At 43.8% G+C, this 25,983-nt stretch overlaps 1 protein-coding gene across 1 annotated transcript in view; it reads left to right on the top strand.

Moving 5' to 3' along the window:
- Positions 1–10,143: 10,143 nt before the first annotated feature.
- The window catches only part of LOC124555917 (vegetative cell wall protein gp1-like), a 39,141-nt gene continuing 23,301 nt past the window's right edge, over positions 10,144–25,983 (top strand). Inside the window, exons 1-2 of the mRNA XM_047129972.1 lie at positions 10,144–10,253; positions 14,071–14,138. Coding sequence (XP_046985928.1) covers positions 10,144–10,253; positions 14,071–14,138 — 178 coding nt within the window. The remainder of the gene's footprint in view (positions 10,254–14,070; positions 14,139–25,983) is intronic.

The following is a 25,983-nucleotide window of genomic DNA, read 5'->3' as shown; positions in this document are numbered from 1 at the left end:
ATTATATCTGCGACTATTTAACCACCGTGCACCATTTGCATTCAGTAGGCAAAGTTCAGAATTTGGGTGTAGGAATACCCCATGCTCGAATTCAAAGCAACAAAAATCTAAAGGATGACTATCACTGCAGTTTTACTTGAATATTATCAGTTCGCTCATTGAGCCTTCTTATGTCATATAGTTACTCGTGGCGAATTACGACGCCTTTACGTTAACTTTTTAAGAATAAATTTATAGCTGAATCGAAACAAAAGACATATACTGGAGTAAAGGTCTGTATGAATATAATATATTGCATCTGGTGGCTTGAAACGGATGTTGTGCACTACGAAATCCTGTCCAGAGACGTGTCCATTGCAGATGGAATTTTTTGCCAACAACTGAGACACCTTTCAGTCTCAGTGTGAGGCTAAGTACCGACAAAACTGCATCGCATGTTGCTCCTGCACGGTAAGACACTTTACTGCTTTCGCAAAAAAAAAACTCTCCAGGAGTTCGTGTGGAAAGTCATCACTCACACACTTATTCTTCTAATTTTCTGCCATCAAAATGTTTACCTTTTTCGCTCCTTATCACAGAACTGTTAAGAAACTTTTGTTTCTGGACGCACTTCCAATCCGGTTTCCTGTTCTAGGCGCTTCAGTCTGGAACCACGCGACCGTAACGCTCGCAGGTTCGAATCCTGCCTCGGGCATGGATGTGTGTGATGTCCTTAGGTTAGTTAGGTTTAAGTAGTTCTAAGTTCTAGCGGACTAATGACCTCAGATGTTAAGTCCCATAGTGCTCAGAGCCATTTGAACCAACCCGGTTTGACGACATCTTAAACTCAGGTCCGGCAATTTCTACAGGTGTCGAATTAGTAAACAACCTAAGCACTGCCAGACAGTTTTAGATGATGTGAGAGAATATACTGATGATTAATCTTTCTCAGATATTTGTTATTGTGTTCAATAAAGTAATGTAAAACGCTGTTAAAATATCCACTGTACTAATACATATGAAATACAATGTAACGAGATAATCCAATGACTAAAGTCTATTTTAATAAAACATAAAGTATCTGTAACAAATCCATGTCTATGTCTGCATGAATTGCGAAGATATTGCTCACTTTGGACTTAAAAATAGTCTGGGTTTGCTTTCTGTCCTGTATCACACTGAAATAGCATAGAAATGTGGCATTTTATAAAAGAAACTGTTCATTAAAACAAGTATGTCAGCAGAAGTGGAAAAAAAGCGTTATTAATTGTGCAGTGTCATAAATTTTTCGCCCTCACGCTGTGAGATACTGAAATCATCAAGATGACTTTTAATGGAGACTTTCCCTTTAGATTCCCTTATTGATTTTCGATGTGGCTACTTGTAGCGCTGTAGCTGAAAGGCTAGGAATCTAGCCTTCAACGAGATTGCAACCGTGAGCCAGAACAACGTACACTCCACTGGCAAACATGTTTTCTTTGAGCTAGCAAAGGGCTGCCGTATCCATCTCTAGGCTAGGGCAGATAAACTGCAATGTGAAAGACGAGATGAGCTGCAATTACCAAACGCATAAATTGATGTTCAGATGTTCAGATGTGTGTGAAATCTTATGGGACTTAACTGCTAAGGTCATCAGTCCCTAAGCTTACACACTACTTAACCTAAATTATCCTAAGGACAGACGCACACACCCATGTCCGAGGGAGGACTCGAACCTCCGCCGGGACCAGCCGCACAGTCCATGACTGGAGCGCCTTAGACCGCTCGGCTAATCCAGCGCGGCCATAAATTGATAACCTATGTCACACCAGAAGTGCAAATCACGAAGATTTTTCGAGTTAAATGACACGAAAAGTCAAATGAATTTAGCAGTATAATTCTCTGCAATCCAGGATGTAACTCGTCGGTCACAGAGCTGCCAAACTTATTGTACATTCTTTTCAAGATTCAGTTATACTATCAGCAGGAAGATCACAGCCAGTGTGTTCCTTGGGCGGACTTGAAAGTGACAACAGCCTGCATCTCAACGATGCACGTGCTGAGAAATATATGACACAGATTTTTATCCCCAATCTATAATTAGGTTTAGGGACTGGACTGTAGTTATTAATAATATCCATTTGCACAAACTACAAACTAAATATATGAAATCAATACCTCTAACAATTACTTTTTCTGTCTTAAGCTTTGTGAAAACTGGAAAGTTCATTCACCAGGCGGGATTCAAATGTTTGTAGCATTCCAGTGGTTATACTGGGTGTCCAGAAAAGGGCTCCCTGATTTCAAAATTAAATATGTCGAAAACAAAGATCGATAGAGGAATGCAGTAAACGGTATGTTTATTGTGAAAGCTGCAAGAAGTTTATACAGCAGTTTGAAATAATAGTTACAAAAGCTGCTAACAGATGGCGCTGTACGCTGTACAGCTCATATCAGCATACATAAGTGAAATAATCATATGAAAACAATCTTAGCAAACAATCACATCACAATGTTTTCAAAATGTTCACCATTGGCACTACAGAGGTGGCGCAAACGACGAATGAAATTCTCCATCACATTTCGTAGTGTCTCAACCGAAATGGATTCACATGCCACAGAGGTCGCCGATTCAAGCTCGTCCAGCGTGGCGGGATGCTTCGGGTAGACCATGTCTTTCATTGTGTCCCACAAAAAAAAAGTCACAGGGAGTCAAATCCGGCGAATATGGAGGCCAATCCATGCCTGCACCAATAAATTTGGGATATTCCAAAGCAATGACTCGATTCCCGAAGTATTCCTCAAGAAAGCGAAACACTTGTTCGGTCCGATGTGGTCGGGCTCCATCTTGCATAAACCATTCAGTACCTGGTCGATCCTCTAACGCTTGCTGTGCGGCGACAAATTGTTCCAAAATTGAACATAACGTGCACCAGTGACCGTTTCTCGAATGAAAAGAGGGCCAATAATGCCTCTGCTGCATACTGCAGCCCACACAGTAACTTTAGGGGAATCAGGGGTTTCGCTTCACACCAATATGGCTTTTCGGAACCCCAAAATCGCCAGTTCTGCTTACTCACGTATCCATTCAGGTGGAAGTGTGCTTCATCTGTAAACCATATGCAGCCAACATCAAATCCTTCACTATCAATCATTGTGAGCATCTGATTAGCAAAGGCAACCCTTTGTTGCACACCAGAATCTGGTGCGTTTGTATTTTGAATGGAAACATGTGTAGGCTCTTTCTCAGTATTTTCTGCGTGCTGGAACGCTTCAAACCAGTCTCAGATGCAATTCTACGGACGGATGACATTGGATTTCGCTGAATAATTCCAGAAACTGTGGCGATATTTTCAGGCGTAACTGCGGTTTGCTTGCGGCCAACATGCCCCACTAGATCATCAGTTACGCTGCCTGTTCGTTGAAATTTTGCGAAGAGCGAACGAATGGTTTTCGCATCGGGTCCTTTTGGAGCATTAAATCGTGCTTGAAAACTTCGCCTTGTTGCCGTAGGACTCTCTTCTAACCTGTGGTACTCTAGCACCAGAAAAACGAGTTGTTGAATGGAGTACATGGTTTTAATCTCTTCCTTCGGTACGCTAACATCCTTTCACGTTTCAATAGTCGAACTGATCGCTCTGGGCTTCGGATCACTATTTATACTATGCATTACGTATGGCGATTACAGCGCCATCTGTTAGCAGCTTTTGTAACTATTATTTCAAACTGCTGTATAAACTTCTTACAGCTTTCACAATAAACATACCGTTTACTGCATTCCTCTATCGATCTTTCTTTTCGAGATATTTAATTTTGAAATCAGGGAGTCCTTTTCTGGACACCCTGTATTTCTAAGGTTATGAGTAGGCAACATACCTTTTGATCGTTATAGACTGTGAAAAAAATGTTGTTAAGAACATTATCATTGGCTCCATCCCCATAATACGGGAACACCAATGAAAGGATAACAACACAACCGGCCGGAGTGGCCGAGCGGTTCTAGGCGCTACAGTCTGGAACCGCGTGACCGCTACGGTCACAGGTTCGAATCCTGCCTCGGGCATGGATGTGTGTGATGTCCTTAGGTTAGTTAGGTTTACATAGTTCTAAGTTCTAGGGGACTGATGACTTCAGAAGTTAAGTCCCATAGTGCTCAGAGCCATTTGAACCATTTTTGATAACAACACAGCAGTGATTGCAAAACGTGAACAACCACACGGGGACTTTGTAAGCTACGAGTGACATAAAATTCCAAATCAAGAAAGACCTCTGTGCACGTGGACCATATGGCCGTACCGAAAAAATGTGCTCAAAAAAGACTGGAGAAAATTAAACAAGGTAACAAGAAAGAAGATACAGTTGTCACCAGAATCTGGAACAAGCGACACAGAACGCTGACATTACCGGCAAGAGTAAGTCTGTAAGGCGTCAGGCAAATCCAACACCTTCCATGAAAACCCTGACATGATAAGCAAATCCAGTAGTATCTCACATAGCTCCGAATAAATCGTGACATTAAATTAACCAAAGTAATACGAGTAACGAGTGAGCAAATGGAATACCACAGACTAACACAAGAATGCCTAAATGCATGTCATACCTTCCCACCGTGAGACAGACGGAGTTCCGAGGGGAGAAACGAGAACAGAAGCCGAGAGCAGAACCGTGTTAAGCGAGAAGACCCTACGATAAGGGACGGACGGACACCCACGTCGCCAGCTAACTGCTAGGACCACACCACCTGCAAGTTTTAGTGTGAGACTTTTTCGCGTCTCTGTTACGTTAGGACCACCCCCCAGCCCATGTTAAAAGCTAGAGCCCTCCAGAAGAACAGTATAGATCTTACGATAACACAAAAAGGGCTACACCACCCGCAAGTTTTACCGTGAGACCTTTTTCGCGTCTCTGTTACGTTAGGACCACCCCCCAGCCCATGTTAAAAGATAGAGCCCTCCAGAAAAACAGTATAGATGTTACGATAACGCTAAAAGGACCACACCAGCTGCAAGTTTTAGCGTGAGACTTTTTCGCGTCTCTGTTACGTTGCAAACTTTAAAAAACATTGCCCCACCACGAAAAGTATAACGTTTCTCATTGGATAGACAGAATTTTTGTAGGTGGAGCTTGAGGTTAACATTGAGACCCTGATTGGTCAGATGAAAACACAGCCAGATAGTTTTTTTTAAACCAACATCGGTAAATTGTAGTAAGGAGAAGTTAGGAGGAGAGTTGCTTCCGAGAGGGCGAGCTGGACGGAGCTGCGCCGGCCGCCGCCCCCTGACGAACACCGACAAGGTAATGGACGCACGCGATGCCGCATTTTTGAGTGCATAAGGCTTCACTCAGAACGGCAGAAGTCTCATCTGTTACATCCCCTTTACGTAATACTAGTGTCGATCGTCAATTAAAGCTCATGGTGTCCACATTTGCCACTTGAAGTAAAAATCTGAAACGCGATGATTTTTCTGTTATATAGTTATTGAGAAGCCACATCAGCCACTGTAATTTACGACAAGTTCGATAAGTAATTAAAGATAATTGAGGGTCACGGCAGACCATTTTGATAGTTTTCTCTCTTGTGAAACTTAATTTAAACCTAGATTATAGATGTGATATGGCATAGGTCATCCTTCGATCCATTGTAGAACTTGGAAACCCATTCAGGGAATATTCGTTCACATTTTTGTTGAACGCAGTTGGTTTTTACCATCTTGTATTAAAACATTTCCTTTTGTCAATAGTGCAATTTATAAACGATGTTTTGTGAGTAGAATAAAATTTCCAATGGTAAACTTAACTGCTTTTTCGACGTTATTTTACCAGCTAAATAAAAATAGGAAAGCCTTGAACCCCTTCCACTAAATTTAGTTAGTATTAAGATTCTTTTACAGGGAGTGCAGTGGAGCTGACGCTGAAATCATTAAGTATTTGGTTATATCATCGCTAGTCTCACTGAACTCTTCTGAATTCTACATGTGATGTGTGGTCTGGCGTCTCCTTACCAGCAACAGGTCCCAGGTTCAAACTAGTCAATTCCCTAAAAAACACGCTCAGAGCGCCGTTGCGCGAAAGTGGTAGGGAGACACGATATAGAACAGACAGACACCACGCATACTGTTTAGAAGTCAACCTTAAAGAAAACTTTCATTCAGTTTGTAAATACTAAAAGACCGACAAAAATCATTCACTCGTAAAGATAACAATACTACCACTTCCGATGCTTTGTCCATAAAAGCAAAAAGATTCTATACTGAAGAAAATTTAGGGCTTGATGGTTTCATACGAATGTCGCCTCTACGTTATAGCAACTTCTTGTGAGAATTATTGGGGTAGAGTGTGACGGCTGTGATAATAGGTGGTCCCCTCTCACGATCCTGATGGTGCAGGATCATCTCAGGGATGGTGACCCTACTCTAAGCGAGCACCTGTTCTTCCTAACCTGCATATACTCAGGGGAGCACGCCCGGTAAGACTAATCCATCCTAATCTCTATTATTTCCTACGCAACCCTCCATCTCTTCTCAATGCACACTGGACCAGAATGACAAGATATCGTCCATACGCTACGCTGAAAGAAAAAATGTTGAACTTTAAATCAATCAAACCGCTGGCAAGCAGTGTGGGAGAATCTCGCTCTGAAATATCAGCCTGCCCCATGGAGTCAGGGGAAGGGGAAGACAGGGGCCAAAAAAATCAAGAAACCAATTAAGCAAAAAAAAAAGAAATGCTCAGAAAGGAAATAGGAACAGCTTGAACAAAACTTCCTACGCTGTAGCATACAATATTCTCACCATGAGACTTGTAGGACCTCTTGGATGTTTGGAGCACAAATTGCAGGACATCAGATGGGACCTACTCCGAATCAGTGAGACGAGGCTCAAAGACGAAGCAACTACTATGCTATGTTTGGGCACCTTCTATTTCAGAATAACATATACGTAAATTTGCATATTAGTGGAGTATCTCTGCTAATTCACAGCAGGACGGAACATCTTATCACCAAGACCATGTCCAATTCAGACAGAGTATTCCACGTTATCTTTATGTGAAATGCTATGATTAGCATCCAAATCATTTGTTCCTATTCACCTACAGGGTGTTTCAAAAAGACCGGTATATTTGAAACGGCAATAAAAACTAAACGAGCAGCGATAGAAATACACCGTTTGTTGCAATATGCTTGGGACAACAGTACATTTTCAGGCGGACAAACTTTCGAAATTACAGTAGTTACAATTTTCAACAACAGATGGCGCTGCAAGTGATGTGAAAGATATAGAAGACAACGCAGTCTGTGGGTGCGCCATTCTGTACATCGTCTTTCTACTGTAAGCGTGTGCTGTTCACAACGTGCAAGTGTGCTGTAGACAACATGGTTTATTCCTTAGAACAGAGGATTTTTCTGGTGTTGGAATTCCACCGCCTAGAACACAGTGTTGTTGCAACAAGACGAAGTTTTCAACGGAGGTTTAATGTAACCAAAGGACCGAAAAGCGATACAATAAAGGATCTGTTTGAAAAATTTCAACAGACTGGGAACGTGACGGATGAACGTGCTGGAAAGGTAGGGCGACCGCGTACAGCAACCACAGAGGGCAACGCGCAGCTAATGCAGCAGGTGATCCAACAGCGGCCTCGGGTTTCCGTTCGCCGTGTTGCAGCTGCGGTCCAAATGACGCCAACGTCCACGTATCGTCTCATGCGCCAGAGTTTACACCTCTATCCATACAAAATTCAAACGCGGCAACCCCTCAGCGCCGCTACCATTGCTGCACGAGAGACATTCGCTAACGATACAGTGCACAGGATTGATGACGGCGATATGCATGTGGGCAGCATTTGGTTTACTGACGAAGCTTATTTTTACCTGGACGGCTTCGTCAATAAACAGAACTGGCGCGTATGGGGAACTGAAAAGCCCCATGTTGCAGTCCCATCGTCCCTGCATCCTCAAAAAGTACTGGTCTGGGCCGCCATTTCTTCCAAAGGAATCATTGGCCCATTTTTCAGATCCGAAACGATTACTGCATCACGCTATCTGGACATTCTTCGTGAATTTGTGGCGGTACAAACTGCCTTAGACGACACTGCGAACACCTCGTGGTTTATGCAAGATGGTGCCCGGCCACATCGCACGGCCGACGTCTTTAATTTCCTGAATGAATATTTCGATGATCGTGTGATTGCTTTGGGGTATCCGAAACATACAGGAGGCGGCGTGGATTGGCCTCCCTATTCGCCAGACATGAACCCCTGTGACTTCTTTCTGTGGGGACACTTGAAAGACCAGGTGTACCGCCAGAATCCAGAAACAATTGAACAGCTGAAGCAGTACATCTCATCTGTATGTGAAGCCATTCCGCCAGACACGTTGTCAAAGGTTTCGGGTAATTTCATTCAGAGACTACGCCATATTATTGCTACGCATGGTGGATATGTGGAAAATATCGTACTATAGAGTTTCCCAGACCGCAGCGCCATCTGTTGTTGAAAATTGTAACTACTGTAATTTCGAAAGTTTGTCCGCCTGAAAATGTACTGTTGTCCCAAGCATATTGCAACAAACGGTGTATTTCTATCGCTGCTCGTTTAGTTTTTATTGCCGTTTCAAATTTACCGGTCATTTTTGAAACACCCTGTACTTCCACCTCAACAGATGAAGAACAAGAGCAGGTCTATAAAGAACTGGTAATAGCAAAAAAGTCATAAATGATCTCATTTTGGCAAAGAATTGGCGGTTTTAATAACGAGATAGGAGCGAAGTCCATAGATGACCATCTCATCGTTGGAAATTTTGGACTTTCAAAGCAAAAGCAGAGAGAACAAACCAAGATGAATTTTCTTAACAAAGAACAGTTATACTGCATGAACAAATTTTACAAGAACAATCCGAAAAGTAAGAGTACCTGGAGAAATGCTGACGACACGATTAAGAATGAAACAGGTTACATCGTCACGTCGAACAACCGAATGTGTTTAGATGTGTAAAACATAATTCGTGTCAACACACGTAGTGCTCGTAGACAAGTCGGAGCCAGGACCCATATTAACACTCAACTCTAAAGAGAAAGTATGAGCGAAAGGAGCATCCAGCTTACGATCTGGAAGGAATAGAAGTGAATTCAACCAATGCATAGACAAGAAACTACTAACAGAAGAGATAAGGGAAATGGAACTCAAGGAACTCTCCATAGAAAACACCAACAGTATATGGACAGCAGTAAGGAAAGTCAGTGCACTTCAAAACCAGAAAAATCCCAGGATCGGACTGGAAACAGATCAACTTATAGAAGAAAGGCGAAACGCTGACAGAGACGCACTCAAAATCAAAAACGTAAAGAAGGCTATCAAAAGCGATCAGTGAACTCAAAACATAAGACTGATGGAGGATACCATCATAATCAATGTGAACATGACAGTCCTTGGTTCCAGCCAATCAAAATTTGGCAGGAAGTTATTGGGTCCTAAACATTTCCCACGGTGAGGCAAGAAGGAGAGTGACTTCGACCATCGGTCGTCCCAGCAAGCGAGAAACACATCAGGAGCCAACCGCTGACGTCCGGTGGTAAAGATCGGAGCTCACACTGAGTTGTGGACAGTATAACGTTAGCGCTTCTGTCAGACCGTGGGAGGGCTTGGCTGAGAGGGAAACAGTGAGGAAAGCAGAGAGGACACATTTGCAAGTGGAGATATTCAGCTGTAGATGAACCTTAGACTTTTGTGTCTTAAATGTGTGAAAAAAACACTCGGCAAGGCTGTTAGAGGCTGGATGGACTAGAGCTCTGTCAATCAACTTAATACCATTATTGGTTCAGAAACTGTTGAACTCTACAAATGAGGATTGTCGATCACTATCGGTGACAATGGTCTCCAGCAGAGCCTCGATAGAAAAAATGCGAGATAGGACGTGGATAGTATCACAAGCAGAAGTTTTTGCCATTCGAGAGCCATATGGAAAAACTGTACCAGCGTCCACCAGGAGCAACCATGTATGTCCTATAAAGGGAATCTGAAATCAGTATGAATACAGGACCGTGGGTCTCTGGCCACGAAAAACCTTCGTGGTGGAGCTGCTTGCTTAGTTTAACAAGTGCGACGAGCCATAACCATAGTGGTAATGTCTGTGTCCATGCGATACCAACAGACGGTTTGTCACCCGAGTCATATAGTCAGCACCACTCCCCAATGTCCGACCTGAAGGAGGTGGAGGACCCATTTCTGGAGAGTGGCATATATGACGACCTGGGTCTGCCCACTGTTTCCGCGAAGGAGGAGGACCCCACTGAGGACTCAGAGTTTGTGATGCCCATAACAATACGGTTGTATTCCTGGGTGCTGGAGCTGTTTACATTTGGCCAGCCACTTAACGTGCATCCAGTGTGGTAGCACACACAGAAATGGATCCTTTGCTGTGTATTGGGTGGCGAACGTAGTGTCCAGCGATAAGGTTGACACTATTTCCTCAGCTGCCATGTTAATATGGAAAACCACTTCATATTCTCTGTCGAAGGCCAGATCCTGTCCCGGAGGTAACCTAGAAAATACAGAAGGTTTAGCATGATGAGTGATGTACTGATACTGGATGTCATACTGATAACTGGAGGCAAAGAAAATCCATCGCTACAGCTGACGCGTGATCTTTGTAGGCACTGAATCAGATATTTTAAACAGATGAAGAAGAGGTTTATGATCCATGAAGTGAGTAAATTGAACGACTGCTCGTTTTGACATGTCTGCATCTGCATCTCCCCTCTCTCACAGGCCTGTAAGACCGAAAATGCCCAACCCTGTGCTGAGTGACTCACTCAAGGGCCGAGTGGAGACAGGGATCTCTGCCAGCATTTCCGTTTGGGCACTCCCTGCCTGGACATAAAGGATGACGCTGCAGGTGGTGATGGGCTGGTGCTCCTCTTCGAGAAGGTGGTAAAGGACCGATGCGGACTAGAAAGTAATCTCTGCCAACTGCTGTAATGGTGGAGGTAGGTACTGATAACTGGTTAACATGGTGATGTTGACCTATCGCGACAATATACTGTTGTGGCCCCTTATTTCCCACCATCGTGCATTGCATCTATCCTGGTGTCTACTAGAATGTGTATGCCCAGACGACAGAACCTTGCTGATAACTTGGAGTGACTATCAGGCTATGGGCGCTTGTTGCTAGGTATAACAGGTTGAAGAGACCACAAGGCTGATGGCCTTTTAGCACCTTAGGTGACTGCACCTGTTGACTATAGTTGCATGGTAGATGCTAGAAAACTGAACCGGGCATCTATCATCTCTAGGGACATCCGAGGCTCTTTTCTTCAGTTGTTTTGAATGTCATGATTAACTGCTGTACCTCTTTGTAAAATGCCAAATGAAACAGCGCAGTGGTAGGGTGCTGAATATAATTTAGGCGGCAGAATGCTTTAGATTCTTCTGACACAAACTGGCGGCCACTGATTGCGCAAATGGCAGCTAAGGCCAGAATTGTGTAGCGTGTGATGTTATGGATGACAAACTACCAACATAGGAGAAATTAGACCAAGCATATACCACTAATAGCCATTTGGCCTCTAAGATGGGACCAGTGAAATACACGTGCACCAAGTCCCGTAGGTACTCTCGTGTTGGCGATGAAGAAATTTTTTGTGGTAGGGCTGCCTGGCTGTAGGTGCACACTGAACAAATTCACACCACACGCTCAACGGCAGAATGTATTGCTGGAAGATAAAAATGTCGTCAGACCAGCATTTTCGTTAGGGACATTATTCAATGATATGAACTGAGTGAGGTGACGCAGTGGTTAACACAATGGACTCGCATTCAAGAGGACGAAGATTCAAACTCTCATCAAGCCAGCCAGATTTAAGTTTTCTGTGATTTCTCTAAATCGCTCCAGGCAAATGCTGGGATAGTTCCTTTGAAAGGGCATGGCCGATTTCCCTCCCCATCCCTGCCACAATATGAGCTTGTGCTCCATCTCTAATGACATCTATGTCGACGGGTCTTTCAAACCAAGATTCTTTTTTCTAATGAGACGCATGTAACATCTGCAGAATGTGTTGTCACGATGACAGCGTAGTAACAATGTGGCAATTATGATCTTCCATAACTAGCAGTGAGAGACTATTGACAACGTTGAGTTCATCACAAAGCTTACATTATATCTGGAGCGAGCCGGCCGAAGTGGCCGTGCGGTTAAAGGCGCTGCAGTCTGGAACCGCAAGACCGCTACGGTCGCAGGTTCGAATCCTGCCTCGGGCATGGATGTTTGTGATGTCCTTAGGATAGTTAGGTTTAACTAGTTCTAAGTTCTAGGGGACTAATGACCTCAGCAGTTGAGTCCCATAGTGCTCAGAGCCATTTGAACCATTTATCTGGAGCGAAGCCTAACGTAAACACTGTGCCGTTCTGTCCAGCAGCTTGGAATGGGAACCAAACACGGAAATGAGCAGCTTATGATCATTAAGAAGGCGCTGTACAAGAATACATGGAGCTTTCTAACGTCATATATGATTGCGAGTGCCTCCTTCTTAATCTGAGAATAAATTTCATGTACTGCCAATGAAGTCTCTGAGGTAAAAGCAGTAAGCTGCTCCGAGCCATCGGGATTTCTGTGAGAGAATGGTGTCGATATCACATTGGGACCCATCAATACACAGAGACGAAAGTTTACCAGGGGTGAACATTGACAACCACGAGCGGAGTGGAAGTATTGCTTCAATTTCTGGAATACCGACTAACATGCATCTGATCGCTCAAACTTCACTCCTTTCTTATGAAGTTGGTTCAATAGATGACAAAGATGTGCAGCCCATGGAATACATTTTATACAGTGGACCTTCCCTAAAAACGACTACAACTCCCTAATATTCTTAGGAACTGACAATTTGTCGATCACTGCAAGATGCTCTACCATTGGAACTATGCAACCAACTTAGCCAACAATGCCACAGGAGACGGTACGGGATAAATATCTTTCTCACTTTGTACATTGATCGAGTACACGAATTGATGCAAAGTTAACATCACTACTGGGCTCCTGTATCACGGCTATGAGGGGTGGCTCACTGGCTTGATGAAATCGGTGACACTGCTCCGAGGCTCGGCCATTTGTCAAGTACTGTCTTCATTTTATCTCGCACAGCAAAGGGTATGTGGTAGGATCAACAGAACGTAGGAACTGTTGACGGTTCCAATGTAATGTGGAGCTCAAAACTGGTGGCTCTACTCAGATCCTTACCAAAAGTTTTTTGAACGACTGCAGTAATGCCTCCAAGTTCTGGAGTGGTACTGTCTTAGAGACTAGGTTAACTTTATCGACTACCTCAAATCCAAAAATACTAAAAGCGTGAATTCTGAAAATATTTTCTGACATCTGTAATTTTACAATCAAATGTATGAGCAGGCATATCATATTTCTATTTTTGGCCATGACTTGTATGTAGTTGGTGCCGCAAGGGAATCCGCTTGCCGCCGGCCGAAGTGGCCGAGTGGTTCTAGGCGCTACAGTCTGGAACCGCGCGACCGCTACGGTCGCAGGTTCGAATCTTGCCTCGGGTATGGATGTGTGTGATGTCCTTAGGTTAGTTAGGTTTAAATAGTTCTAAGTTCTAGGGGACTGATGACCTCAGGTGTTAAGTCCCATAGTGCTCAGAGCCATTTGAACCATTTTTGAATCCGCTTCCCACTACTCGGTGCTGACAATAATGTAAAGGCAGGGTACCCGAGCTAGTGATAAGTATCCAGATTAATTAGACTGACTGCAGCCCCAGTGACTAATTAAAACTTTGGGTGACATCCAGCTGTCTCCAAGTCTAAATAATAGAGTGCAGCTGTAGAACTCGATTGCGAACATGAGGGCGTTTTCCCACGTTGCATTAGCTTACCGACATCTACCGCACACAACTGCTAAGTGTCCTGGAATACGGCAGTCTTGGCAAGTTGCAAATAAATAGGAGCATTATCTCCTCGCTTGTAATGACGAGACATCTTGGTAAGACTGTCGTACCAGTGGGGGGCGATTCCTGTGCTCTGGAGGTAGGTTACTCTGGAAATGCTTGAACCCAGTGGAAAACTCGTGTGGCAAAGACCGAGAGCGGTCTAATGTGACTCTTATCTTTGTAGCAACCTGTGCAGAGATGTTGAAGTACCCTTTCTGCTGCTACAGCCATCTGGCCGCCTCGACGCCGTCGGTAAAGCATGAATAGTTTCCAATGGACACCACACCCACTGGAGTGACTGGTCAAGTATTGCCACCTGCCAGTCGCCTGTAAACATATTGCCCACTGCAGCAATCAACTCATCTGGCCCTGTAGTTTAGGATACATCATCTTCAGTCGTATCTCAATGCGCAAATGTTACCGTCTGTGGAGCCCTGTTTGGTGCCATGCACACTAATCTACACTCTAAGGCAAAAAATGGAAAAAATAGACCAAGGAATTAACAGAAGGGTATATGTGATCAACATGTATATACAGACAAACAACTGATAATACACTCCTGGAAATGGAAAAAAGAACACATTGACACCGGTGTGTCAGACCCACCATACTTGTTCCGGACACTGCGAGAGGGCTGTACAAGCAATGATCACACGCACGGCACAGCGGACACACCAGGAACCGCGGTGTTTGCCGTCGAATGGCGCTAGCTGCGCAACATTTGGGCACCGCCGCCATCAGTGTCAGCCAGTTTGCCGTGGCATACGGAGCTCCATCGCAGTCTTTAACACTGGTAGCATGCCGCGACAGCGTGGACGTGAACCGCATGTGCAGTTGACGGACTTTGAGCGAGGGCGTATAGTGGGCATGCGGGAGGCCGGGTGGACGTACCGCCGAATTGCTCAACACGTGGGGCGTGAGGTCTCCACAGTACATCGATGTTGTCGCCAGTGGTCGGCGGAAGGTGCACGTGCCCGTTGACCTGGGACCGGACCGCAGCGACTCACGGATGCACGCCAAGACCGTAGGATCCTACACAGTGCCGTAGGGGACCGCACCGCCACTTCCCAGCAAATTAGGGACACTGTTGCTCCTGGGGTATCGGCGAGGACCATTCGCAACCGTCTCCATGAAGCTGGGCTACGGTCCCGCACACCGTTAGGCCGTCTTCCGCTCACGCCCCAACATCGTGCAGCCCGCCTCCAGTGGTGTCGCGACAGGCGTGAATGGAGGGACGAATGGAGACGTGTCGTCTTCAGCGATGAGAGTCGCTTCTGCCTTGGTGCCAATGATGGTCGTATGCGTGTTGGGCGCCATGCAGGTGAGCGCCACAATCAGGACTGCATATGACCGATTCACACAGGGCCAACACCCGGCATCATGGTGTGGGGAGCGATCTCCTACACTGGTCGTACACCACTGGTGATCGTCGAGGGGACTCTGAATAGTGCACGGTACATCGAAACCGTCATCGAACCCATCGTTCTACCATTCCTAGACCGGCAAGGGAACTTGCTGTTCCAACAGGACAATGCACATCCGCATGTATCCCGTGCCACCCAACGTGCTCTAGAAGGTGTAAGTCAACTACCCTGGCCAGCAAGATCTCCGGATCTGTCCCCCATTGAGCATGTTTGGGACTGGATGAAGCGTCATCTCACGCAGTCTGCACGTCCAGCACGAACGCTGGTCCAACTGAGGCGCCAGGTGGAAATGGCATGGCAAGCCGTTCCACACGACTACATCCAGCATCTCTACGATCGTCTCCATGGGAGAATAGCAGCCTGCATTGCTGCGAAAGGTGGATATACACTGTACTAGTGCCGACATTGTGCATGCTCTGTTGCCTGTGTCTATGTGCCTGTGGTTCTGTCAGTGTGATCATGTGATGTATCTGACCCCAGGAATGTGTCAATAAAGTTTCCCCTTCCTGGGACAATGAATTCACGGTGTTCTTATTTCAATTTCCAGGAGTGTAGTTTCGGAAAAGTTGGATGATTTATTCAAGAGAAAGAGCGTCACAAACTGATCAAGTCAATAACATGTTGATCCACCTCTGGCCCTTAGGAGTTATTCGGTTTGGCATTGATTGATAGAGTTTTTGGATGACCACCTGTTGGAGATCGTGTCACAGTCTGTCCAACTGGCGCTTTAGATCGTCAGAATCCCGAGATCGTTGGAGGGCCCTCACCGTAATGCTCCAAACATTCCCAATTGGGAAGAGATCCGGCGACATAGTTGACCAAGACACGAAGAGAAGTAGTAGAAACTCTCGCTGTGTCTGACTGGCATTATCTTGCTGAAGTGCAAGCCCAGGATGGCCTGCTACGAAGGGCAAAAAAGCGGGAGGGGCATGTCGTCGACGTACCGCTGTACCGTAAGGGTGCCACAGACGATAACGAAAGGTGTCCTGCTTGTCGAGCCATATGGCGACGGACAGTCAGGTTGGTATCCCATCGCTGTCTGAGGCGTCTCCAGGCACGCCTTCGCAGGGTCATCGGCGCTTAATTAGAAGCGAGGCTCATTACCGATGAGCCGGCTGCTGGTGGCCGAGCGGTTCTAGGCGCTTAAGTCTGGAACCGCGCGACCGCCACGGTTCGAATCCTGCTTCGGGCATGGATGTGTGTGATGTCCTTAGGTTAGTTAGGTTTAAGTAGTTCTAAATTCTAGGGGACTGATGAGCTGAGGTGTCAAGTCCCATAGTGCTCAGAGCCATTTGAACCATCACCGATGATAGTTCCACTCCAGTCAGTGAGATTCCAGGCCGAAGTCCAGTATAACTCCCCTGACAATTATCTTCTTGGCGCCTGGTTCTTACGATTCAGAACCAACCAATAAACGCCATGAAAAATTAGCCAGTGACCTTCCATACCCGAAGCAATTTTCTATCTACTTTCCTTGCCTCCTTCGACATGGGAGATGTGAACAGCCTGTATGCTAGCCACCGACTCACTCAGCCACAAAGATCCTTAGCGGTTCTACAGCCAAATCAATCCTTTCTATTCCCGCGTGTTCTTAGCGGAGGGACTTCGTTCAGTGTGTTACGTAAGTGCAAATCTATGTCTGTGTGTCCTATCCATGAACCAGTTCTGCAAATAATATTTTAATATGTTAGCGTTTTAACAGAACATAGCTTTTAAAATTGTATCCATGTATTAATTCTTGTGAAATAACTTTACGGAAATATGAAGAAACATTTACATAGAGGTTAAACCAAAGAGCATAGTGACACAGATATCACATTAATCATAAGGAGGCACAGAACGTACATGAAATAGTTATTATCGACATCGTACATAAGTGTTACAAGTTCCTGGTAAAAATTTATGGAGATTTCTTTGTGATAGTGTTGATTATGTTAATATATACTCAGAACTTGTCATATCCAAAATTCGATTAGTTTTTTTTATTTGTTATTAAGGTTTCTAATGTGATTTTGTGTACTGTCTCATTCCATGACCATGAAGATGGGATGATCAGTTTGGTCCCGTGGGATTACACGTGTAAATAAAATGAAAATAGAGGCGCAGTGTTACAAAGTATACTGTAGGTGCTTCGCGTCATGCTACATCGAAAACACAAATTCACATCTGGGTTTTATTACAGCTTCTGAGATTTCCTTATTAATTTAATAGAAGTATGTCTGTAATATTCGATGTTATGTAGATATAAGAGCGTACTCTGTCAGAAATGAGTTTGTTAGAGGTTATGAAAACGCCAAGGAACATGGACCATCGAACTGCAAAATTAGTTTTCACGGCGCAACCTGATTCTATTGCAATTCATTATTTATTTACTAATCAGAAAAAGTTCTAAATATTTAAATACACAAATCCTTTAGGAATCTTGTTTGTGATGACGTACCATCAGGCTCAAAGATATCCGAACGAACCGAGTTGAATTACGCCAGATTTGTACGTAATCCACACAACATAGAAGTCTTTCAGGTCCTCTGCCCACTTTTCGATACAGTCGTTTGATTACACAGAATTGTTACTGTAAGAGTAAATGCACTGTACGGCTTTCAGGCCGAATGCAGATTGATACACTACTGGCCATTAAAATTGCTACACCACGAAGATGACGTGCTACAGAAGCGAAGTTTAACCGACAGGAAGAAGATGCTGTGATATGCAAATGATTAGCTTTTCAGAGCATTCACGTAAGGTTGGAGCCGGTGGCGACACCTACAACGTGCTGACATGAGGAAAGTTTCCAACCGATTTCTCATACACAAACAGCAGTTGACCGGCGTTGCCTGGTGAAACGTTGTTGTAATGCCTCGTGTAAGGAGGAGAAATGCGTACCATCACGTTTCCGACTTTGACAAAGGTCGGATTGTAGCCTGTCGCGGTTGCGGTTTATCGTATCGCGACATTGCTGCTCGCGTTGGTCGAGGTCCAATGACTGTTAGCAGAATATGGAATCGATGGGTTCAGGAGGGTAATACGGTGCGCCGTGCTGGATCCCAACGGCCTCGTATCACTAGCAGTCGAGATGACAGGCATCTTATCCGCATGGCTGTAACGGATGGTGCAGCCACGTCTCGATCCCTGAGTCAACAGATGGGGACGTTTGCATGACAACAACCATCTGCACGAACAGTTCGACGACGTTTGCAGCAGCATGGACTATCAGCTCGGAGACCATGGCTGCGGTTACCCTTGACGCTGCATCACACAAAAACAGGTACTCATCGGCATTTAACTTCTTCTTCCTTCTCGTAGTCAAAACAAATGGCATGCTTGGAACAAGAGTACCATAAGACTGTTTAGACAGCAATCCTGTAGTCTCAGCAATACTCCAAGTCTTCCATGCCAAAACGTTATCATCTGGAAAATCTTCAAGGCGACCATAATCTGCTTGATTGCCCCAAACAACAGCCAAAGTCAGCCATGTCGAACCACCAAAGACAGCCTGTACATCACAGGTAAAGTTCAGATGGAGTCCTCGAAAAACGTGCCACACTTGTGTTAACGTGCCACAGCAATGCCTCTGCGACGTGGCTACCGTCGTCGCTGGCGGCGCAGTGTACCTGTGTATCGCAGTTAGTAGGCGATTGATATTGACTTGGCTGGGCAGTTTAATAAACAGCAATTGATTGGAGGTCCAAATGTTTTTCGTGGACTCCATCTGAACTTTACCTGTGATGTACAGGCTATCTTTGGCTGTGCGATGGTGTACTTAACGACGAACCTGGGTGAACGAATGGCAGAACGTCATTTTTTCGGATGAATCCAGGTTCTGTTTACAGCATCGTGATCGTCGCATCCGTGTTTGGCGACATCGCGGTGAACACACATTGGAAGCGTGTATTCGTCATCTTCATACTGGCGTATCACCCGGCGTGATGGTATGGGGTACCATTGGTTACACGTCTCGGGCACCTCTTGTTCGCATTGACGGCACTTTGAACAGTGGACGTTACACTTCAGATATGTTATGACTCGTAGCTCTACCCTTCATTCGATCCCTGCAAAACCCTACACTTGAGCAGGATAATGCACGACCGCATGTTGCAGGTCCTGAACGGGCCTTCTGGATACAGAAAATGTTCGAATGCTGCCTTGGCCAGCACATTCTCCAGATCCCTCACCAACTAAAAACGTCTGGTCAATGGTGGTCGAGCAACTGGCTCGTCACAATACGCCAGTCACTATTCTTGATGAACTGTGCTACTGAGTTGAAGCTGCATGGGCAGCTGTACCTGTGCACGCCATCCAAGCTCTGTTTGACTCAATGTCCAGGCGTATCAAGGCCGTTATTACGGCCAGAGGTTCTGGGTACTGATTTCTCACGATCTATGCACCCAAATTGCGTGAAAATTTAATCACATGTCAGTTCTAGTATAATATATTTGTCCAATGAATACCCGTTTATCATCTACATTTCTTCTTTGTGTAGCAATTTTAATGGCCAGTAGTGTACCATAATGATGTAAGTAACAGTAATTTAAATTATAGAGATGACACAGGCTTTAGCACTTGTAAACTCAAATTTATTACAATATATTACATTCAAAACAAGTTTCAACCTGAAATCACATGATGAAAATTTTTGTCAACTTATATATGGTTTCATACAAAAGTAAAAACAAAAAATATTGTCCACTTGTTTGAACCTGAAATGATGTGACATTAAGTTTTGTGTTGGTCGGGGATTTTACCCCCGTACCTAACCAGTTGTTAACCAAGTACAAAAAAATATTAGATATCAACGTCTTCCAGTAGTAGCGAGGTGACTGAAACTGAAATGACGAGATACAAGGTTTCTCCTTACCGGGCGTCGAAGTCAGCACCTATCGTCGATGGTTTCTAGCCATGAGCGAACGTTAAATAACGATTTATTTCTCCAGTAGCGAAATATGGGCGTGACTGAACTCTATAAAACGTTACGAAAGGTACTGTGCTGACTGGGAGGCGACCCCCGCATGTATCATCGTTTTTGGCTACACAGGAAGACTACAGAATTATTTTTAACCCGTAACTAGAGTGGCCTGTTTCAACGTGAAATGATACGACGAAAGGTTCCATGTTTGATAGGGAGTCGAAAGCGGCACCTATCCTTATTGTTGAAAACGCGAGGACAAACGTAAAGAATCTGGGATGCGCTTGCTAGAAGTTGAAACGACATGATGAAAACTTTCGAGCACGACCAGGATTCGAAACCAGACGAGGGGCATTCGTGGAGACTTTGAGGAGATTGGAATCCTATGGAAACAACGAAACGATAGAACTGTATCGCTTGAAACGGGTCAAACCAGGCGACCCGGGAGATCTGAGTGCGTATCCCAGTCTAGAACCAATGTTTTTACCATCTCACATTCAAATACATTAAGAAGTAGGTGTCTTGTGACTTTCAACGACGATTTTCTCATTAATAACATAGAAATTCTCGTGTATCACAGTTTACTGTTGACAGCGTTTCAGCTTCCGTGACTTACGTCTCTATCATTGCACAAAGCACACTGATTATCGTACAGTAGGAAGCGAAGCGACATAATGTTTAATGTGAATATGCAACCACGCTGCAGCCCTACGTTGTTTAACTGGAGTTACAAGAAGTACAGAGGGTCTGTTCGTTAAATGTGGTTGCCTGATGTGTGAACCGGACGCAAACCTTTAGCACACGAAGCTAGAATAAATCCAACACACCACCGAACTCTTCAGAGAATTGTTTATCATCTTGTCGTACAGAAGGATGCTCCATTCAGAGACAGGATTCTTATACCTTGGAGGTTAATTACAGCCAGTTCAAAACATTCAGTCGTCCACATCGATATTCACTATTGGCTGCCCAATATGGACTTTTCAGACTTTTCATTTGGTTTTGTAATCAGTGAAACGTAACTATGCAACAGCCACCTGCACGAACTAGCACCACGATGGGATGCAAAATTTCTGTAGGAAGTGTTGCCTTTCATTTGGGCTTCTGTACTGCTATGTATATCCCTAGAATGTATATATATATACAGGGTGTCCCAGCTATATTGTCCACCCAAAATATCTCTGGAACAATAACAGCTATTGGAAAACGACTTTCACCGGTATCAATGAAGGGCTGCGGCCCATGAATGTACATATTTGGAAACATTCTAAAACGAAAGCATATGTGTTTTCTAACACAGACTTATGTTTTTTAAATGGACCTCCTATATTTCTTCTTCAGCAATCCATAGCATGACAAAGCACATACACAATGGCGTTGATTGCATCGCAATATTCCCATTACATCCCGAGATATTCAGACGCGAAGTTGACGCTTGAAACACCCGACATGCGCTGCTAGCGCACGTCCTGAGGCTCAGGCGTGAACCCCATGCTGCCCGTAATCGCGACGTGATTGACATGCTTAATCACACTTTCATACTTATCAAGAGGTCCGAAACGAATAATACGGTCTGCTGCCATCCTGCATTAACGTCGTACATTCCAGCAGGTATTTATTCCATAGGCTAGGTAGGGGTGATGCGGTTCTGTAACATATCTGTGTACCGCAACGTTAGTCACAAAGTTAACTTCGCTTATCGTTAATCCGTTACTAAAAAGGTAATGCCGTTCAACGTTAAAACTTTACTTTACTGTAGATCTAGCGCAAGTGACAGTTAATCATTCACTCGTAATAGTAAAATTCATGTTGATGGTTTTAGTGAAACGAGCAAATGGACTAAAAGTTTAACCGTTGTTTAGGTAACAATGTTTTGATTTGGGAAGTTCAGGTAGGACATAGAAGATGAATTTAAACATGTTTAACCAATTAGTCTTATTATCACATAATTATCAATGTTACGTTTCTCTAATGCGTTAAATGACCAATTGTTGCAAACAAATGTTTCTTAACATCACTGGGTAAAATGGCTCTTTGTAGAAACTTCCACTGTGATACCAGCACTACATACTAAACATAGCATTCACATCTCATGCTCAAAGTGATGCCCATTGGCTTGCATACAAAGGGTCACTCTGCGGATGAAGGATGCCCTACTTCGTGCTACTGTTTCCTCTTTGATGGCTGTACAAGCATCAATAATGCATTGCTTCATGTCCTCTGGTGTTGTTGGTTCATGTTGGTAAACAGCATCCTTCACTGCTCCCCAAAGAAAATAATCCAGCGGTGTAAGGTCCGGAGATCGGGCAGGCCACCTAACAGGGCCACCTCGTCCAATCCACCTACCAGGGAACTTACGGTTCAGAAGTCGTCGTGCTCGTAAGGCGTTATGTGCAGGGCATCCATCATGCTGACACCACATGACCATTCTCCGGTTCAGAGGTACGGTGTCCAAGAGAACAGGAAGATTGTATTGTATAAATCTGGAGTATTGTCTGTCATTTTGGAAAGGTCCGATAATGGTATCTCCAATAATCCCACACCAAACATTAACTTTCCACGGACGTTGATGCTCTACCTGACGGAGCCATTTTGGATTGTCTGCGGATCAATAATGCATATTCGTCATATTGACAATTCCTTTGTTGGAGAATGATGCCTCGTCGGTAAAGAGAACATCTGCAAAAAAATTTGGATTAGTCAGAAGTTTTTGCTGAGCCCACCGACAAAATGTTACCCTATTGCGGAAGTCATTTCCATGAAGATCCTGGTGTAAATGAACATGGTAAGGATGAAATTTATGACGTTTAAGAATACGCTGTGCACTTGATTTCGACACACCAACTTCACGTTCAATTTGACGTGTGCTGATATGAGGATTCACAGCTATGGTAGCGAGCACAGCAACTTCAGCACGTTCTAGGACGATGTCGAGGTCTTGGATTTAAGCTTCCCGTTTCACGTAGATGAGATGCGAGACGACCAAACATCCGGCGCGAAGACGATGGCTTGTCAGGGAATCGTCTTCTGTACAGTCGTTTGGCCTGAACAACATTTCGTCCACCTACAACAGGGTACTGTACAGGTATGTAGAGTAGGATAGAAAACAGACATATTAACTTAATAATCATAATGTTCGCTAACAGTACTATCAACAAACAAGCAATCTCATAACGTATTTCCCGTCAACGTACACTCTCCATAGATCAGCAGCATTTCTACCATATCTTCATGTGTGTACATTATACTGTACAGTATAAGTTCCACAACACAATGTTTATTCACAATGTGTACTACCTCCGTGCCGTCACTAGATTACTCTGATGCACGACTACACTGGAAAGCGGTGTACTGCACGCCAAAGCAACAACAAATGGGATGCTCGGAGGGTGGTGGAGTACAGGAGTTTGCATGGGTCGCAAATCATAAACAAGGCGAAGTGGTAACTGTGGCAGTAGTGGGAACTACGTTGGACACTTGACTAGGTAGAGCCAGGTCCTGCGCGACAGGCACAATGGGTCATATAACGCATTAGATAAACCTTATGTTGGGTGTGCAGGATAAATAAGACAACCTGACGGGTGTACACCGATCGGTACTGGCTGATATTGTGTACGTAGATACGTAAAACGTGCAAGAGGGAAACCATTATGTGCTTATGAGAGTTGATGGCAGCAGACCGTATTATTCGTTTCGGACCTCTTGATAAGTATGGAGGTGTGATTACACATGTCAATCACATCGCGATTACGGGCAGCATGGGGTTCACGCCTGACCCTCAGGACGTGCGCTAGCTGCGCATGTCGGGTGTTTCAAGCGTCAACTTCGCGTCTCAATATCTCGGGATGTAATGGGAATATTGCGATGCAATCAACGCCATTGTGTATGTGCTTTGACATGCTATGGATTGCTGAAGAACAAATATAGGAGGTCCATTTAAAAAAAACATATGTTTGTGTTAAAAACACATATGCTTTCGTTTTAGAATGTTTCCAAATATGTACATTCATGGGCCGCAGCCCTTCATTGATACCGGTGAAAGTCGTTTTCCAATAGCTGTTATTGTTCCAGAGATATTTTGGGTGGACAAGATTGCTGGGACACCCTATATATATATATATATATATATATATATATATATATATATATATATATATATATATATATATAAACAATATACTGTCTCACATTAACTAAAACAGTCTGATATATATATATATATATATATATATAGGTTTCTGTGGTCTTGGAATCCAGAAACTGCCTGAGCATTATCAGACTCTTTTAGTTAAAGTGAGACAGTATACTGTTAATGTTTGATTTATATATATATATATATATTCCAGGGATAAATTTGGTACAGTGAAAACGCAGAGGCTAAACATCGAGCACACTCTCTTCTGTACCTTTTTATCGGAATTTTATGTCTTTTAAATACATATGCAAGGGCTTTGCGACCTTTTTCTGATCCAGAATATTATGTGAAGAATATCAGTGTATGTAATCCACAAGAACAAGTTTACGTTAAAAATGTTGGTTTGTGTACATGTTCGAGGAGATTATGTTTGGTGGGTTGTAACATACCTTTATATAAGTATATTTATCAATCGGCATTTTTAATTTAAGGCTCTAAATTGAATGTTGCACGTTTGGTGGACGTGAGGATTATTGTTTAAGCGGTAGACAACGGAGTGTGAAACAGTAAAAATTCTAACATTTGTGATATTTTGTTCTCTTTGGATGTAATAGAGGATTGTTGGCAGTGAACGCAGAGGTGTGTCCATCCGAGAGGTGTGTCCATGCAGTTGACATCTGTTGCCAACAACTGAAATGCTTCGCAATCACAGAACGTGAAAAGCAGTCAAGAAACTGCAACAAGTGTTGCGTTTGTACGAGAACGCCCGTCTACTCTGTGGTGATTTTTTCAAAAGAAACTGTCCATGTTCTGGAACCAATCCCTACCGAACTTATTTTTCTGATCTAGTGCGCTCTAATGTTAACTTTCTCGCTCCTTATCAGATAGTGACCTAGACAATTTCTTTGTGGACGAAACTGCACTTTATACTTTGGCTGATGACATCTGTGTCTCTGAACAGTAAGTTTCTGTGGTCTTGGAATCCAGAAACTGCCTGTGCATTATCAGATTGTTTTAGTTAATGTGATACAGTATATTGTTGACGTTTAATTTCTTTCTTATGTTTATCTGTTTTATTCAATAGACCAACCAAGACTGCTAAAAAATTGTACTGATGATCCTCATGGCAAAAGGCAAATGTATGTCGGTATAAACTTGCCATCAAACTTAAAATGGTAAAGTTAAGGTTTCCTTAATGGTTTACAATGTAGAAGCTTATAGCTCGGTAAGAGAAGACGTAAAAAGCAGACAAAATAAATAGTCTTCCAGCGAGATTAGAGTCCTCTTCTTCACAAAACAGCCTCGCTACCAGTCAGCTAGCGAGCCAATACCACTAACAACATTCTCGCACCGCCATATTGATTGCTAGCAGACATTATTTATAATGTTAAATATGAGATTAGTTGTAGATTCTACGCGGAACGGCCATCCGGGAATGAAATAATAAGTTTGGCAACCCAGTGTTACACTTTAAATAAGAATCATTCAAATTATGAAGTCACAAGTGAATTTAGTAGGACAATTCTGAACCACTCCAAGAACTAAGTCGATGGAAGTTGCCAAACACCAATGTTGACAATGCTCCATTAGACTAGCTCCATTAGACTAGCTCAGCCGTTGTGCTGGGCAGGCTAC

This window comes from Schistocerca americana, chromosome X (genome assembly GCF_021461395.2).
Source record: "Schistocerca americana isolate TAMUIC-IGC-003095 chromosome X, iqSchAmer2.1, whole genome shotgun sequence".
NCBI lineage: Eukaryota > Metazoa > Arthropoda > Insecta > Orthoptera > Acrididae > Schistocerca > Schistocerca americana.
The sequence above is the reverse complement of the archived record's forward strand: the minus strand, read 5'-3'. Positions and strand labels throughout refer to the sequence as shown.